Here is a 19917-nt window from a genome sequence, read left to right as displayed (position 1 = left end):
CTTTTCACGCTTCGTTCAAAACATACCATTTAATTGCGATCTGTGCACGACATAAGAGAAATATTAGAAGACACGCGTTTCAGTCAGATTTAAAAAATTTTTCCATGTCTTATTTAAAATATTTCGTAATTTAGTTTGAAATATTATTTTGATGTAATTTTAACATATGTTTTATAAATATATATTTTTTGTAAATTTAAAATATTATTTTTAAAGAATTTTTTTTCTATATTTCATTATTATTCACTTACAAGATAAATACGTAAACTACATTGGTTTTATGGATATTTTTTTTTATAGAAAGAAAAGCACATGCAATATTATTATGTGTTATATTGGATGTTGATTACACGGCTGTTGTGCTTGATCATTTGACTTAATATTGAATAACGTGCCATATTTGAAATCAATTGTGATCGGCCTTCAGACAGTATGCACTAAATTTATATACATTGATACGTATGTCACGTATTGATGATTCAATCGCCTGCATTAGAACTTTAACGGATATACATATCTCTCTCGAGATACGGCTTCTATAGAACATTATATTTTCACCGTCAGAAATGAAATTTATTTATTTATAGAATTGTTTATAGGAAGATTATTAATATATTTATCTGCATTTCTATAAAAAAATTTATATACAATGTAATAAAATTTTACATATAATATCAATTTTATATATTATTATACATTATAATATTTTATATATTATTATAATCGATAAAATAGATATACTCTGTGATAAGAGATAAAAAATCTATAATTACAATTTCGTGTCGCACAATCTCAAATACGTATGAAATACTTAGTAGAGAATATTGCGACAGTTTTGTATCTCACAGTGTAAAGAGATGCGTATCTTGTCTCCGATATTTGCAAAATGCAGATTAATTCGACCCTCGTGCATTATACTGTTGAAACAATGTGTAAGCGATACGATGTACCAAGGTTGTGGTCACGTTGTGAGCAAGCAGTAAGAATATTGAAACTCTGTAAGTATTTCTTGCAGGCATATGAGTTGCGTCTACATGCATATCGTATATGTATTCACGCGATTTGTGATAGTCACACGCAAGGAAGAGCAAAGGCTTGAATCGTTTTTTTACGGAATTTTCCAGTCGAATAAGTGATGTGAACGAAGTGACATTCAACGCATGCATTTGATATGAAATAATAAAATTAAAATTGCATCGAAACACTATTTAACGTCATTGTGATTGAAAAAATATCTCATATTATATTATATTCATATAATTATTCTTTGTATTTGAGATGGCACTGCATTGCCCTGCTGCAAGCAAAAATTACAGATAAAATTTTAAAGTTCTTTTAAGACCATCGCGTTAAACTGCTGACAGCATCAATGAAATTCGAACTACTGGAATGCGATACAAGACGTGTTGAAATTCACTTTATTGTTTCTAAAAGAATAGAGAAGAGCTTCTAAAAGATTATATAAAACTTAAACATTTTCTTTTATAAATTAAATTAATTTATAAATTAGATTAATCGTAAATATATGTACAACATTTCGCAATAATTGACAAAATTTATTAGGCTTACCAAAATAATAATTTTTTTTATATTCATGTATATTATTTATTATAATATATATTATATATATTATATATATTATATATATTATATATATTATATATATTATATATATTATATATATTATATATATTATATATATATATATATATATATAATATATATATTATATATAAAACTTTGGCAGAAGAAGTTAATCTTTACGAATGTGTATGAGTACGAGTGGTTTGAAATAAAATAAGTGTTTGTCTTAAATAAATCTGGCGAATAAAACTGTTACACACGCTGAAATTGAGTCAAGTCCGCGTTCGTCATGCACCTCTTTTTGCTTACCGGTTCACTTACAATTTCCTTTGAGGAATGATTAAAACCGGATTGATTGGATATCAGTTCAGGTAACGTCCTTGCTGTGGAGATGTTCTGATTGCCCGAGAGTTTAGTTTTCATGCTGACCTATATTCAGTTCATAACATTTTTTATATTTAATATAATAAATTTCTAAATACAAATATTTATTATGTAATCGATATGATTTTATTCTATTATATATTTTATTAATTAAAAATATAAATCTTTTTAAATATTTATATTATTTTAAATATTTATGGCATTTGTAAATATAAAATTCAATATCAATTCAAATATCTTGATATATCTAGCAATATAATTTAAAAAAAATTTTTTAAACTATTTAATTATTATTGGTTGTTATAATTTTACTTATTATTATTATTAATTGTTATAGCAAATAAAAAACATATGTGTCAAGATCTTTCGAAGCACAAAAATGATAATTTTTTTAGAATAGAATTTTAGGAATATATTCTTCTAATTCTCTAATTTTTGACTTTTTGAACATATGATACAGAAGTCATTATGCGAGTGATAATTGATTTCTTATTAAATTAATTTATATTTCGATAACAAATATTTCGGGTTTATTATATTAATACTTCCTTAAGAGCAATTGTATATATTTGGGAGAAAAAACATACAAGAAGCCGATCTATATTCATATTATTTTTATTTAAGCATTTTGTCCCATATCATTTCAGTCATATTACAATATATTACAAGTAACGTAGTTACCTGTTTGATGTTGTACGCAGTATATAACTTTATTTTTATATGCCTAATCCTCTAAATTTTAATGCGTTATATTTTAATGTATGAAATCGCAAAACCAACAATCTTTCAACAAACTACAGACGGAGATTGGAAACATATTCGATCGCTTTACACTTTGCCAAGTGAAATCAATCTTCTCATGATCTAACGACGGTGAATAACAATTCATTATATTCGTTCGCAATGTTTATCGAATTGGTAAAATATGATAATTTTCTCTTAGATATGTTTTTTACATTTTGCAAACAGGCAAGCTCATCAGAAGTGATACAATTATTAATATGTCGACATGATATGTGTAGAAAGAAATAATATGTTGCACATTTAATTCATTCAAAAATCATTTGCTCGTGGAAGCAGATCGATGACTTAATAACGGAACCACGGTGAGCTCACTTTTTAATAATATCGCGGTAAATGTATTTTCTAGACAACTTTATTACATATCAGAATACAGCCTACAGTTTATCGATTAGGTACTTATCAATATATTCTTAGATATAATAACATCCGGCAGACTTAAAAATAATAGACATCGCCGTTTTAAATTCATTTAGAAAATATAAAAAAATCATGTAACTGGATAAAAAATAAATCTGAAAGTCGTAGTGCGCGCGCATCGCTCTGTTTTATTATAAAAGATTCTCTTTGCTTCGTGATTATCGATGTAAAATTCAAGAGCGCCGAATATAAGAAGGTCAGGTATGGATTCTGTCTATTTTCCCATTATGTGTCATTGTCTAGAATCGTTGAAATGTACACTGTGTAAGTTACGTCGAGGAAGAGCCCGTGGCAGTGAACAGAATGGGTATGTAAATATAAGCTACCTTCTATAATAGATTATGTGATTTGATACATTGCTTTTGCATGCATTGTTAATGATATTTCCTTCCGTGTATTCTTTATACTCATTATATCTCTTATTCGTTTGTATAGTTTAGCTAGCAAGCATAACAATTGATTTCTCATTACGATTAGTTTCATGATATGACATGTCAATATGTAGTAAAGTTACTCTCAGGGAACTGCCAAAAGCCAAACCATAATCGTCTTATCGATATAATTCAGCTATACAACGATGTATATCAAAACTTATAAAATACCCAAAACCACCATGAGAGGCGAGTCCCCTGACCCTGCATTTGCGTGGCAGATATACCATGTATTCGTCTCTGATATGCGTTTAGAACCAGACTTGTTATTGGTCAATAATTACGATTAAACATTTGCAATATGAATGTCGTGGATCTAGCATCGATCTAGTCAACTTGCAGCTTCTATCCGGACGAACGTTGCGATATAATCGTTATTTGAATGCCGGTGGCGGCGCTCGTTGGCCATTCGTCTTTGATGTGTCTTCTGTCATGACTGTCACTAACTCGCCCACAGCTTTTCCTAAATCTCCTGAAATAAAGAGAAAGGATATTTACAATTCCGTCTGTTTTTCGCATTGACCATTGCTCTCAAAGTCCAGAATTCATATGCTGTTAAACTTATACCTAATTAGACTTAGCGTGCACACATTGCTATATGTACAGAAAGAAAAAAACAAGCGTGGACAAGTCGAAAAGAGTTTGAACATATAAATATGTGATCAATGCTAAAGATTCTCGCATTAATATAAAATCATTGCTGACAATGTCATCTGTTGCATAATTTAATAACTATTGATGTATTTGGACGATTTTCATTTCCTATGGAGAAGCACGATAATCTCACCTTACATCCATTCTGTAGCGTGAAAACAGGAAGGCAAAGTTATTTTTGTTATGTCAAGCAGAAATGTCACGTGCATCATGGAAGTTGGGTTGAATACTACATGATTGACACACAATTAAATTCACATAGACTGAACAAACCTGCCATGTGCAATAGATTGCCCACATTGTGAGTAACGCTGTGAGAATGTGGAGGTGGCGGTGGCCTCTCTAAACTGCTGACTCTGCCTTCGTTTGAGTTTCCTCCACCTATGTTCGTATACCCAATAGCAATAAGCTTATCTAATTTCATGGTATTTGATTAAATTTATACACAAGTATGTAACACAATAGGGATTCTTTATAAACAGATCTATAGATAATAATAAAGTATAAAAAATTTGCAATGTTCTAACTTGTTAATATCTTGAATGATTAAGTTTTATGAAGTAGCTAATATATTCTATAATTTTATTAATTTATTAAATTTTGTCATAAAAAAGAGAGGTTGAGTTGATTTTAGTTTGTAGAAAGCAATTTAAGTGACTAAAATTTATCATTATTTTATATGAATATACATAATTGAAATCATCGAATCCCTACTGTGTATCATTATGCAGTTAGTGTAATATCGATAGAAAGGCATTAGATTGGATTATTGCATATGTTACAAGTGTGATGATTATTACTCTCCGATTGACTGAATGCATTAATAGTGATTCCTAATTGAGATAGCTCGATTATTTCGGATATTATCATTCGTTTATTCCCCGAAAGTTATAGTCAAAATTTAATTCTCTATTAAATTTAAAGCTATTTGTTAAATTTCAATACCTGGAGAATCGTGATAATGGCCATTCATTTTTGCCGGAGAGTCAGTTGCCAATTGTGACGCCGTCACACTTCGTGTTTGTAAAGTTCCGGTCTTCGATGGCGAGGAAGCATTTGGCTAAAAGTAGTAAAAATAATCTAAATTTTATCATCAAAATTTAATAATTTTTTACTTTTCGTCCTTCTTCGAATTATTAGAAATAAAAGAGCAAATATTTAAAATGCCACATTTTTTGATGTACCTCGTCTAGAAGCTGTCTAAGTCTCTGCAGTTGCGCCTCCAATTGGCGATTGTGGTCCTCGAGTAATTGCATGCGTGCTTCTAATCTTCCTTTGTGCTGCCTCAATAATTTGGCTTCTGCAATCATATCGCAATCAGGTTGCCTAGTACTGTGACCGTCCTCCGGTGTTGAACCTGGAGTCTGCTTCGAGCGTAATCTTTCGTACTCCGCTTGCAAAGTGGCATTCTCCTCTTCCAATTCACGTATCATGGCCTCGAGTTCCTCCCTCTGTTCAGCGTCGATCGCAGCCATGACTTGAACCGGACTTCTAGGTACGTTAATGTTATCACCACCGTTCAGACTCTGACAGTAGTGTGCTATCAGTTGATGTTCGTCGTCACTGTCCGGCGTGGAGTTACTTCTTGTACGCGATAGTTCGACCTCGGCGAGCCGAGAAGCGTACATTTCTAAACGGGAGTGCATATCTTGGCTCAGCGAGCTATGCTGGGGCGATGGCGCCGGGCTTTCTAATGCGTCTCCTTCCAAGACAGTTTGCACAGGCAAATAGCCAACTCTAGGATGTTTCTTAAAGTATCGTTTGGATTTGAATTTGTTGCGCAACGCTCGCGTAAAGTCGCGCACGTCTTCACCAGAAGTTGTCTGTGAAATAATAAACACGTCGTTTCACGTATAAAAGTTGTTAATAAAAATTTTTGATAATATTTAACAAAATAAGAATATATGTCTTACCGCCGTGCAATATTCTTGCATCGGATGCGTCAGTTTATGATTCTTTGCTTTGCGTCCTGAGAAGAAACAGTTCTGACACATGTCGAAGTTGAAGCACTTCAAGCAACGATATCTGAAATACAAATATTGTTTTTATGTCGACACATTCTTTAATGATCTTTTATAATATATGCATATGTATCAATTTCTCTGATAATAAACAATACAATTTTGAATTATCTCACCTGAATCCTATAATAGGATATTCCTTGCATATGTTGCATTTGGCTTGATGTTTGGCGGTTTCCGCTGCGGATAATCTATGCAATACCGGCAGCCAGACCATACTCTGAGGCTCCTGCTGCAGCCAACTCAAAAAGTGAACGGCCTCTATCTCGTTCTTATCTTTTCCTGCCTTTTCGAAACAGCTTCGAACACTGGGCTCAATGTTCGAGCCACCAAATGCTGCAACTTCGCCCAACTGTCTCGGCACTTGTATGCAATCGTGTAATAAAAGCCCTAATTTTCGTTGATCCACCAGTCTATTGGGATCGGCAATTAAGCGAAACAGATCTGTAAATAATACAAAGATCCTCCATTAGATGTATCTTAAATATACTTAACTAATTTATCAGAAAAAAAATTTCTTCGTATATTACTCACATCTATATTTCTCTTCCAAATGCCCTTTGCATAATAAAACCAGACCGACTTTGAATGAAAGAACGCGGATTTGGCCGGTTCGTTGGCTGAAAATTTATAGTAAAAAAATTATAACTTTATTATGATGATAACAATAAGCATGCTTTAAGTATGTTAAAACGATTTAAAACCTAAATAGTTTTGTATTAACTTTTGTACCAAGTTAAAAACTAAGTTAAAAAGTATGAAAAATATGTACTGGGTATGAATCAAATATAAATAATAACAACACACATCGATGTATTAATAGTTATAGAAAATATTCACTTGATGTACCTATCATATACATTGAGCAACCAGTTGATGGCTAGGTCAATGCATAGCGGTACGGACACCTGCGCTGGGTTGTCTGCTGCGATTACTTCGTACAGAGATGTCAGTACTGTTACCATATCGGGGATGTCGATCAGTTTATCATTCTGTGCCCGAAGCCCGTGTGAATCAAACTGTTCCAACGCGGTGGAAAGGCTCAACATGTCCACTAAAAATAACAAATAAAATATGTGAATATAGAACAGTTATTTATTCCGTGAATTTTTATTTTTTAAAATAAAATCGGCGTTAGGAAATAATAGGAGATGAAGATCAATAAAAAGTTTTATCGAGTTTGTTGCAATGTTCAAATGACAATAATCAAGTCGCGGTAAAATAAGTAATTGATTACAGGAATGCGAGAACACTCACGGCACAACCGCTTTTGAACAGTACGCAGTTTCATAGCAGTTCGATACGCGGAAAAACGAACTTCGTTTAGATCCGCGAGCGAAGACATCAGTTCTATCATTTTCGGATGATCCCAGTGTGTAGTCTCCAATTGATGGCTGGAACAGATTTTTATTTAAATTTATGCTATGTGTATAAACAAATAAGAGTGCACAAATAAGACAAACCAGTCTTCTATACGTTTCAATATATTCGAATTAAAAAAAAATTTTGAAATATATTTGACGCAGTTTTATCTTTTATATTACACGTAATTATATTTATTGTGTAAGCTTCTTCAATATTCGAATTTGTTAGATTTGTTCAGATTTGAATGCAATTTTTTTTTTTTTTTTTATAGAAGAGTAGAAGACGCGTGAGTAAAAGGTCTCGATCGTCTCAGGAATAACCGTGCCGTACGGTTTGAGAAACTCGAGGCGACTGTGCGGATGGTGCAAGGAAGATCGATTACTTGATATAGTAAGGCACTTTGGCGGGTGTGAGGGCTCTCTCCCATGGTGGTTCTACGCTGCTCGCGAGGAAAGCCTGACTACCCGGAGTGCTGCCATCCTTCCCGAATCCGCTTAGCAACTTGTAACGCTCGTCAACCGCGACTTGCAGCACCTTCCACCTGCGAAAACACATGAAAAAGTTACCGTCGTTGCGTCTCGAATTCAAAGTCCGTCGCGAGATACACTGTAAAAATAAGTTCCGCAGTGTCGGACGAATTTTAAATTCCCATCCCGATACCGGTGCTTCGCATAGAACGATGCAGAAAAGAAAACGTCCCAAATCCTTGGGATTGATCGTAAACAGGATATTCCGCGTGAATATTTTCACAGTATTTGTTGTTATCATTCAAATAGCACCCCGTAAAGTCTGAGAAATCTCGATTCCAGATTGTCCAAAGGATCTCATCATTAAATTCTATGGTTTCCGTGACATCATGTGCATACATTGCTGATGTACGAGTTTTGTCTAGAAGGTTAGAAATCGCATGATAAATTTTTATGCGGTCGTCAAGTCCATACCTGGTGTTCAGATCTTCGAGTTTCGCCAGTAAAGCATGAGAAACGATGACGCTGCTCGATGCGAAGACACTCGCCTGGTCGTTCGCGTCCTCGATGTTCCTCTGGATAGGTACCAGTCGTTCGCCGAATTTCTGCAACTGCTCGAGCAGTTCTGTCGCTTCGTTAGCATCATTTGGATTCTGCCAGCCGCTTTGGATCGCCTCAGCCGCGGCCATCCGCGAGGAGAGATCCTCAAGAGATTTTTGGAAGACACATATTTTCTGTAATGAAAATGAAAACATCATTGCAAATTAAGATGTTTACGATTTGTTCATTATTATACATTTAAATATAAGTAAGAGAAAAGTATACATGTAAGTATACTTCTCTAATTAACTTGAATAGTTAGAATTAAAAGTTATAATAAAATTTGTTTTAAAACATTTAATTCGAAAAATTTAAAGGTCTAAAAATAAAAATGATGATAAATAATAATTTTAATTATTAACAAATATTTTCGTTCTAATTTTTATTTCGTTATTATATTAATAATTCACTTATAATGATACAGAATGAAATTTCAATGGAAATGCAATAAAATAATACAGTGAAAGTCACAACATCAATTAAAATTTTTATGCGATGTTAAATTCGAATAAATATATAATATTCATTCATGAACATTATATTTTACAATATACGTTTAACACAAAAATTCACGAAATATCCACGTTGTTTTTGTCGCTGTAATTACGAACGAAAGTAATATTCCCTGTTAAATAGAACAAAATGATATGATGAGCGACTATTTGCGAACGGATAGAAAAATAGTAAGCGTAATTATACGCACAGAATTTTATGGTTACACGAGATTGTATTATCGTTTATACTCTTCGAGTGTATTTTAGAAACACGCTATAATCGACTTAAATGTAATTAAATTATGACTATTTTAATTTTATCTTTTGATTCGTGACTGATGCACATGGTTTATTATCGAGATGGCATTTAATTTAATCTCCAAGAAAAACGCGGAGAATTAAAAAAAATAAATTTTTTTCTTTGATCTTATTTTTACTTTTTTAAATTGGGACTGAAAGATAGAATAGTTGTTCAAAAATTCGATATATTAAGTTTCTCTTGAAATAAATTTGAAAATATAGAAAAAAGAAATTAAATTAATAATAAAATTTTATCATAAGTATTATTTTCTCAATTGTAAAAGCTTACTTTCAAATATTTACAAAATTAAAAATTTAATCAGTAAGATAATTAATGATAAAAATTAAGAAAGTACACACAGAAAAATTCGAGCTTTAGAATTAGAATTTTACTGCAAAAAACTTTGCCTTAAATTAGTCAATAAATTTTTAGAAGTTGTTAGGTGTTATTATAAAATATTCTATATAATTATTTAAGAAAAAGATAACAAAAATTCTATATCGACAGAACAAAAGTTTTATGCCAACGATTATAAAGACGAATAATTCCTTTGTAACAAAATAATTTCATTCATCGATCTTTCATTTTAGCACTTGTAAGGCAGCGTACGAACAGAGAGATATGAGACAATCGCTAAGTACAAATGGCGTGCTCTCTCGACCCTTTCAATTTTCATTCTTGGACAAGGCGCGGTAAGCGGCGTCGCGATAAAATTCTCCGGGCATTTATCAGTCGACGATACGACACGAGAGAGCAGAAAGAGCGGAAAAACGCAGGAGGAGGAGGACGGTCGGTCGGTCCCACGATGGCATTTGCATTCCAAATAAACGCCGTCGACGGACGCTAAATCGCTCTAATTAGTCGTCTCCCTGTGAAAGTGCTTTAAGCGTCCCTTGTTCCAAGAGCGGGATAAGGAAAAAGGCCGACACGTAAAAGCGGAGCGCAAAAGAGAAGAGAATGAGAAAGAGAAGTTAGGGTCTTACTTGCATCCGTGACGAAGGAAAATGGGATGATGCCGAACCGATGAATGCCGGAAAAAGCTGAGTCGTGCCCTTTGTTCTTAATCATTTAGAGAAAGATAGATAAGGTGAATGTAAAAAATTATCGACGATAAAGCGTGCAATTATGAACGGTGGAAGTTGGAACTGAATCGCTTGAAGATAAAATGCTGGCACTCTGGTACTATGGTGATGGATTTTATTATAAAAGAAAATAAGTAATTCGTAATAATAGATAATTTCTAATTGAGCAATATAGAATTTCGTTTGTACAATATCATTATATATTCGAATTTAGTTTACGTATGATAATTTGTTGTACCTTACACACAAAAAATAATTGTCATAATTACTAATTAGAGTATTACATTGACATATGTAATACATTGTAAAGTGTATTACAATTCTTGCACAATCAGATTGATTATACATATAGCTAAACGTACATGTATATATATACACATACATTATATGCGATAAACGCGCGGTGTGAATACTACATCACCCATGATGCGAATTATGTCCGGCATAAAGCATCCCTAATAACGTTCATGCTAATGAGGAATTATTGAGTTCAATGAAAACGTAATTATTCAGAACGCTGAAATGCACAGTGTTCTCACAGCCGTTCTCGCGTGCATTCGTCTGAAATCAGTGTGAAAAAATCGATATAACGAGCGGGATAGTCTTGTTGGCAAACCAGATTTATCTCGGCATACGCATGCACGCACGCACGCACGCACGCACGCATGCACGCACGCACGCATGTATTCCGGTTACGTAAAAAAAAATATGAAAGAAAGACAGTAATTTGATACAATAAAATCTCCGCGTACATAGAGATGCAAGGAGTCATTTAATATTGGTTTAAATACGTGTGATGCGCTAAATAATACTTCGTATGCAGCCGGAATTAAAAATTTTAGTGGGAGAAAAACGGGGAGACACGGTGTGTGCTTGGAAAATTTTATAATCGTGCCAGCTTACGTAAACAGGCGTCAAGTGTCGCTGTGTAAGGCTTGAAGCAGGATTACGAAGTTCGACTAATGCAAAAAGATGCGCGATAATATTTTGCGATTTAATTAGTTCGCAGTGTGGTAACTTGAAAGTTTTAATTATAAATTGCTCTTCATATACAAATACCAAGTCTCGCTTTAAACGGTGAATAATCCGTATAGTTTCTCTTACGTGCAGATAGATGTATATAACGAAAAGTTTGCAGTTAAGCAAACTTATTTTGCACATTTTTTAATGTAAATACTACTCTCTTTTGTTTTACCACCCGGCCCGCGAGATGACGTATGAAATATAATTATACGAGTGAATTTGTATGTCGTAAAAAGAGTCAGAAAAGAAAATCGGCCTTTACGCGCGACGAGTTTTTCAAGTTGAGTGCAATAATTCGCAAAGTACCACAGGAAGCGCGCGCTGACGCACCGGTAAGTGACGAAGACACGATTTCGCTCTGTCGTAAATAAGATTACGACGAATAAGGAAAATAAATGAAAAATGAGAAAGAAGCGAGCGCTGGAAGCTCCGGCCGGAAATGGAGAATCCGAGAACTTAATTCTAGACACTCTCTAACAAGAGTCGCGAAATAACATCCTTCGATTCTGACTGGTTCCGGCGTGTTTCAGCGGGGAACAGACCGCCCTAGGCGGAGTTATAATAATTCCGCGAAAGGATAGAGTAAGAGAAAAAACGAGACGAGCAGCTGACGTTGGACGTAAAAACTGGAGTGCAACCAATACTTCGTCTGCGCGACGATGAGTTTTCGTAGCCTTGATTTTTTTAGCCCTGAAATTAAGGTGGGGTATATTTTTTCTTTTTTTTTTTTTTTTTCGTATGTCGTCTCGTATAAGCGATATTGATGCTTCGTTTGGTTCACTGGAGAAGAGATAAGAATTCTCTTATCTATCCCTCTCGGAGATTCTGCTTTTGCAGCGTGGCTTTCGCTGAAATGCGGGCTGAGACTAACTTTACTTAGACGTCACTTCGTGACTCTCATTATAGATTCTCCATTTTATTCCCGTGATAAATCGCGCCAGAAGAAGTTGTTCCAACTTTCGTCGGGAATGATGCAGACGGGGATGACGGATTGTTCACCTGGACGGAAACTAATTGGCGGGTCCGTCGATAGCGCGGGGCCCGAAGATCTTTCGCGCCCCAAACCGTCGGGACGAAGAGGCCGAGGTCGAAATAATTTCTCGCCGCGGCATCTGCAGTGTCATTTATTATGTGGCCAACCGGGCAATTAAAGTTAACTCGGCCATGCCAGCGTCGTCTCCGCTCTCTCGTTCTCGATCTTTCCTCGCCGTTCCTCGCGTCCGTGTGTCCTGGCGAAGAACTTCTTCGTGGAATTTACTAAGCTAATTGTCTGGCGCCGTCCGATATTCTTCTGGCTGTATGCACAACTTGTGGACCATTTGGCAATTAGTTGTTTGACTTGTAATTCATCGCGAGAGATTTCGTTCTATTTATTTTTCTCTTTGCATCTCTCTTGTACGATTGTTACCGGGCATAAATCAAATCATTTGCAAAATGTATACGCATAAATGACGAATGCGAAATCAAGAAGAGAGAAAAGTATTTTTAGAAAGAATATTTAATCAGGATTTTGAAGAGTGACTTTGTGATACAGTTTTAGCTTTTCTTAAAATTTTACCTGATGAGAGAAATGCTTTCATTCGCTGAACAAAGTAATTCAAGATGGGTCTAGTAAGATAAACGGAGAGTTTGAAAGATTACAACATCTTAAAATGTTTCCAATTATAACAAGAGTAATAAAATATCACTCAGTTTACTGATTTCTCTCTTAACAAAAGTAGATTCTTGTATTGCAATGAAAACTATTTTGGCTTTTCTCTACAAGATGAATCTTAAATTTAGCTTTTTGTTATTTGGGATTTAACTATTCAATATATTTGAGCTCCATCGGAAATATTAAACTATATAAAATTTTTAAATAGAGAAATTTGATTGTAAAAAGATGTTATCGGACAATATAATTTTCATTATCTTTCTTTAGTTTGTTTCTTATATTTATATAAAGCTGCTTTAACTCAAATGTGTGTGTTTTAAATGAAAAGACAAGGAAGAGCAGATAGTAATATATAAGACTTTCATACACAGAAGTTTCATTGGAGTGAGGTAGTTGCAAACTACGCTAAGAGACTTAGCCGCACGATATTGGAACAGCGTATACGATGAATCTTATAAGCAGCTTATATACAGTTTGTATCACAGTTTAACGTGTAAGTTTCCGTGCTTGTCCAGCCTATCATGAAGATCCTTACAACGCAAACGAATGTTGTAAAAATATACTTTCAGAAAATCATTAGCCATCATTATTAATAAAGACTACAAAACTATGTCATTATATTGTAAAATATTTAAATATTTTTATAATAATAATATTAAAAAACTTAATTTTTGATAAATTATTTAAAATTGTTATAATAATTAATAAAAATTATTACACTGTAGAGATAGTCAAACGATTTTGTTGTTCTTTATGTTTTCTTTTTTATAACGTTATATTATTTTACCTATCTCTTTGTTGTTAACAATGTTAGAGCTGTAAATCTCCTTGTCTCTATGAGATAAATAAAACCAAACTGGAAGTTAATACCTAACGAAGGCGCGCGCGACAAGATAATTTATTTATCTCTTCACAGACTTCTCACTTTCTGTGAGAAAGGAGTAACGAAGAACATAGAAAGTACTCTTTACGGCCTACCGAATTCTCTCATAAATATTCAGATTTTCCATGGCGGTTTCTGGTATTTATTGCATCGTCGTCGAGGCGCGCGATAGCGTAGCGGACAAAGCGGAGTCTGGTCCGAGGTGACTAAGCGGCAATATTGTGGCGCCTCGCCTTTGGCAATACGCCATGTGCATCTATTATAAGTCCGAGTTCATAGCCACAAACCAACGTACCCTAGACCTTCACCTCGAGTTTCCTCGCAATCCTGACGCACGTTGCCTATCGGGACTCCTGCCTAAAGTAAGAGAGTTGCAATCGGTGCGACTGAAATCTTCAAATCTACTGATGTATTCATGCATCTGATATTTCCATTGCTAAACCAATAAAATTATATTACTTCGTAGAACATGCGGAATTTGTTAATTTTAATTCACTTCTCTATTTAATGTTATAAAATTATCTCAAAACGTGTCTTGGATTATGGTCGCGTGTAGACCTCAATTAAAAAAGATTAAATATCCCGAGGTCGAAAATGTTGTAAACCTTGCAAAATGGAAAGGCGAAAATCGCAAGGTAAGTGCATGTATCTTGAGGGTAACGTATCGTGATTAAACAAATGAAGGAGAGAGGTGGTATAAAGGTAGTGTAAAAGATCGTTCTAATGTAAAGACTACGTATACAAAGTAAAGAAATGGCGTCTTGCATGTGACGACGGAAATTAGATACCTTGCGAAGGAACGCTATTATGTGGGTAAACTCAAGAAGACCGATCCTTCTCGAATATCCATCGAGGCAAGATTTTGTTCTACAGGCGATAATGTTCCGTACTGAAAGGTTCGCGCAATATTGATCCGCCATGATTGGCGCTTATTGTATATGAAAGTTTCAGCACACTGCGAGAGAAGATAATTTTCTATCTATATAAAATAGTCTTTTCATCTCAGGACGAGGCAAGAATGTTATTAAATTTACGGAGAGCAACACGTTGCTGTTTTTAACGATAAAACCGAGCAGATCAATTCGTTGGATTTGAACGGTGACGCTGTAGAATGCATGAATCTTCATATTCCGTTCGATAAAAATATTTTTCTATAAAGAAAGATTCGCAGAATGTGCTTCGCGAGAATAAATCTTGATGCAACAGTATTTCGCACAAGAAGATATTTCGTTCAGCGACAAAAGTATTCATTGGAAACTAAAATGCATTCCGAGATGCGAATATATTTATATTGATAGGCATAATAAAGATGATTTCAAGAAACAGCATTCAAATTCAATTATATACAAAAATAAAATATGTCGATTACGTCTGCTTTTAATATATTTTTTAAATGGCATAACAATGAAAATTTCAAAAAATATATACAAGTATAAAGAACAAATATAGTTTTTATTATTAAAGAGTATTACATAAAATAATTATAAACGAGTATATTGTTTAAACATATTTACAGATGCTATCAAATTTTCTAATTTTCAGTTATTTATTCGACTTTTCGCAAATCCCCTGAAAAAAATCAAAATATCATTTTCTTCCAATGAATTTATATAACAATCTTTTCACCAGTTTAGAAAATAAAATTGATCCATTTACACTTGGTTGCAAAAATCTCTCATATGACGTATCTGCAACTTCTACGAGACGACAGCTCATCATACTACTCCTGTTCTAACTCGGTCATCAGCTTCTTATCTGAGATCAGTCGTCTAACCTTGGTTGAGGCGCGGTACTTACTGCTGATACAAGGAGGAAACTCACGTTGCATGGGAATTGGATTAGCAGCTGGAGAAACGGTAAGAGCAATTTCCGTGATAGTATCTACACACGAGGAAGGGCACGAAACCCACTGATACGCCACGCGGTAGGGCAGCTTGATAGGAGCGATAGGAGAGAGAGTTGATGCGACATCAGCGCATCATCCTAATTCAGCAGCGACGCTAGCTGGCAATAGTGTCTCCTCTAATTTGCATCGTAATGTCCGCCCGTTTGTCCGACGACTTTTTCGGATTGTATCGAGGTATCGTTACGTCATTATAATTTAGCAGATGACATCACGAGACGCGTTTCGCAAATAAATCAGCGTGGCAATCTGTCAGTCCCGCCTCGGAGTCTCGATCTAAACGAGTCTGACAAATGTAGAATGGTATGTATATAAACCGGGAACGATGCGGAATCGGATTAATAGCCGGAGAAACGCTAATAGAAATTTCGACGATAGTATCTGCGTGCTCCGTGGGGCGTGGTGCAACAATGTATCTCGCTGCAAATAATAGATGCTGATATATCTGCGCATGCAGCCTATCGAGCTCGTTTGTGATTGCCTTACGGCGATTGTCACTGTAGCATAATACTATAGATATTGTCCTCTTTGTCTTTGCTCAGTGCGCTTCATCCGCATTGCGGCATAATAACTTTCCTCATATCCTGAGAAATTAATTATATATGAATACTAAAAGCCTGTTTCTTCTTATCTCTCCTCATTAAAGGAGCGGTAAATAAAATTATCAATTATGAATAAAACGACTGCGGTACAGCTATATACAAAAATATATCCTCGGCTATAATAAATTTTCGCAGCTATAAATAGAAAAGCCCCTTGTACAATATCATACAAGCGGTTAGAGACAAAGTTTGTATCGCTTTATTCTGAAAGGTATATTCAATCGATTATCTATCTTCATTGTCTTAAGCTGAACTATGTTGACCCGAAGTCATATTTGCCTCTTATTTAATTATCTGTCTCGGGCGTAACTTAACGTCTTATCGAATGTCAGTCATTTAGTCATAGTGTATGGTTATATAGCGGTCTATACAACACCCGCCTATAGACGTTATGCAGCGTGGAAATTGAATTAGTTGCCGCTGGAACGGTGAGAGCAATTTCCCCGATAGTATCTACACACAGTGGCCTAGGTCAAAGGAAAATGATAAACTCCGCAATAGGTTGTGCAACAATGAAAGTACACTGATATATGTGCAGCGTTACTCGCGTGCATTTTACGGCTACATTAAATTCTAAAGCTTTTTAGAATAGAAACGCCGACAGTCGATCGTGAAAATGATACATGAGAACTGAAATAGTAGTAACGAAGTATTAAATAAATAAATGCGACATAAATAAATAAATAAATAAAACATAAATTTAAAAGTCAAAGATAAAAGTATGTAAAAATATTTATAAAGTTATGAAAATGCATAAAATTTATTATTATTATAACATAAAAATTATTTATATATTTATTTAGCATTGTTCGAGAAGGCGCTTAAATCTTTCTATCGCTAATTTTAACTGTATTTCGAAATCGAAATATAATCTTTCTTTTCATGAAAGCAAAATTTCTTTAATTTCTTCTTGAATCAACTTCGATAGTAAAAGAGAATCCCCAAAGCTTAGTCCGAAATCTACGGGAGTCCGTGTGGCTTTAGGATACGATCCGAAAACGAAATGAAAAAAATTCGGAAACCGTAGGTTCGACGGCGATACGCGAAAAATTGCATGAGCACGGTGTACACACAAGTGAAAACGGACGTTGGGGCATGCTGTCGTTAAACGTCTATCTCGTGCTTTAACTGAAAGTAAACCGTCACGTCCAGTCATAGTGACAGTGAGCTCGCAGGCTACACAGGAATTGGATTAGCAGACGGAGGAACGGTAAGAGCAATTTCCGCGATAGTATCTGCACACAAGAGACAGAGAGAAAGGAAGAGAGAGAGAGAGAGAGAGAGAGAGAGAGAGAGAGAGAGAGGGGGGAGGGGCACGAGACACTGATACGCTCCTCCGTAGTAGATTATCCCCGCAACAAGCGGAGCGCCCCGGTGTTAATTACGCGCAATTGTCTGCGAGATCAGTGGCTTCAGCCAGCCAACGAGCCAACCAACCGACCGACCATCGCTGCACTCTACTTGGCTTATAACGAGATACATTGTGCTATACGGTAACAATCATTATCACGCTCGTGTTAACGCGCCACCGTCGTTGCCACGATTACGGAATGGCAGCGACACGCGTTTAATCTCTAGGCCGGCTTACGCACGCTGTTTGAACTTTTCCGAGCATCGTATCACGTTGCCACGATACCCGATGGACGGCTCGGGCCGAGTCGATCAGCTCGAGTAGCAAAAGAGACCTGTGCCTATCAAGTCCCTATTGAATTACCAAATCCCGCTTATTGCAGCGGAATCTTTTCTTTTTTAATTATCATTCATTCCCTGTTTACGTTATCTTGTGTATCCGCTTCAGCGAGTCTCTCGTATTATTTGAAGGCATTCGTATCATTCACTTCGCATGCGAAAACGAGGGAAGAGTAGAGAGGGAAAATAACTTCAAGTGTGTGCACGAATGAGTTTTCTCTTAAATAAGTGAGCATGATGGATCGCCTAATCCCAATTGTGATAAATTAAGAGACGGACCATTTATCTCTATAATGTTTTGTGTCAAATGTAATAATATTTAGCAAAGGCCGTCATATGTTTACTTGTCTACTATACTTTTCGGTGTAATACAAGTGACAGAGTATAATAAAAACTCTTTAGTTAAAAATTAAGTAAAAATTGTAATCTGTACAATCAAAGCGAGCAAATTTATTATGATAAAAAAATCCAAACATTGTAATACAATGTTGTTCTGATTGTGCAACCGTTTTGAAACTGCCCTTTGAATTGAAAAATTTTTCCTTTCAACATTTTGAGAAATATCTTCATTATTCTGATAAAAATATTAGACGTTTGTAACACGTAGTATAGAATGCATCTTAATAATGTGATTTAGCTATAAATGTGATTTAGCTATAAATTTTGTAAAAAAAAAAATTCATTATATTTTTATCTGGGATAAACTTTCAAATGATAGATGCAATACAAAAACCTAAACGCAATAGCACTTAACAGTCATGCGAGAGGCGTGCATGCGATAATGTACGATAATGCGCGATCCATAAATGTTTTCTGGAACGACATAAAAAGGTTTAGACAATCGCCACAGTTCTGTCAGAGCATCGACGTGATTACGGTATGCAGCATATGGCCGATTATGCCGTTGGGCTGGCTTATGCACAAATATATACATACATTGTGCATTAACACACTCTATGCCATAATAACAGTTTGGCTAGCGCGTATATGAGCGAAAACAAAAGATTTAGGTGATTGCCACACATACAGTTAACGTATCATTATGATCGCGGAAATAGCAGATTGCGGTTGGTTAACCATCAGTATGACGGATACATACCTATGTATGTGAGCGATGTTATGTCAATATTAAGTCGCATCTAAATAGAACGCCATTACGATTTGTGCGGCTTAAATATAATTTGAAGTGCACGTGTATGTCTCTATATTTTGCAACATTTCTAAATAGATTTAATTTCATAATTTGTGATAAAAAAAATTATCATGCTTATTTAAACATCTGTCGAAAGATAGAATGGTATATTGCGTTCATTCGACGACGGGCTTTAAATCGGTCATCAGTGAAGTATATATAATTTAGTGAGATTAGATCGAAGTTTCTGCACTACTGTGTTTAATTATTCGTGCGAGTTCTCATTTTTTATTTGTTATCTCCGATATATATATATATATATATATATATATAAAATGATGGAAATAGAAGCATAGATATTTCTGTGAGAAATAAAATAAATAATAGAAATAAAAATATCTTTTTATTTTCATATTTGAATAAAGCG

At 34.8% G+C, this 19917-nt stretch overlaps 1 protein-coding gene across 9 annotated transcripts in view; it reads right to left on the bottom strand.

Annotated features, from left to right (window-relative positions):
• Nucleotides 1-2565: 2565 nt before the first annotated feature.
• The window catches only part of LOC105427841 (dystrophin, isoforms A/C/F/G/H), a 409642-nt gene continuing 392290 nt past the window's right edge, over nt 2566-19917 (bottom strand). For 7 of the 9 annotated variants that reach the window (XM_089078890.1, XM_089078891.1, XM_011639789.3 and 4 more), the window contains 11 exons: nt 8602-8861; nt 8043-8201; nt 7553-7689; nt 7145-7349; nt 6830-6915; nt 6412-6739; nt 6188-6299; nt 5459-6097; nt 5220-5334; nt 4548-4655; nt 2566-4092 (listed from right to left, as the gene is read on the bottom strand). In XM_089078890.1, coding sequence (XP_088935016.1) covers nt 3995-4092; nt 4548-4655; nt 5220-5334; nt 5459-6097; nt 6188-6299; nt 6412-6739; nt 6830-6915; nt 7145-7349; nt 7553-7689; nt 8043-8201; nt 8602-8861 — 2247 coding nt within the window. In that variant the 3' untranslated portion in view covers nt 2566-3994. Of the gene's footprint in view, nt 4093-4407; nt 4420-4547; nt 4656-5219; nt 5335-5458; nt 6098-6187; nt 6300-6411; nt 6740-6829; nt 6916-7144; nt 7350-7552; nt 7690-8042; nt 8202-8601; nt 8862-19917 lie in introns of all 9 variants that reach the window. The other 2 variants (XM_089078894.1, XM_089078895.1) reach the window with 2 other exon arrangements.

The sequence above is a fragment of the Pogonomyrmex barbatus genome, unplaced genomic scaffold (genome assembly GCF_055798465.1).
Source record: "Pogonomyrmex barbatus isolate J1 unplaced genomic scaffold, ASM5579846v1 scaffold3, whole genome shotgun sequence".
NCBI classification, from domain to species: Eukaryota; Metazoa; Arthropoda; class Insecta; order Hymenoptera; family Formicidae; genus Pogonomyrmex; species Pogonomyrmex barbatus.
The sequence above is the reverse complement of the archived record's forward strand: the minus strand, read 5'-3'. Positions and strand labels throughout refer to the sequence as shown.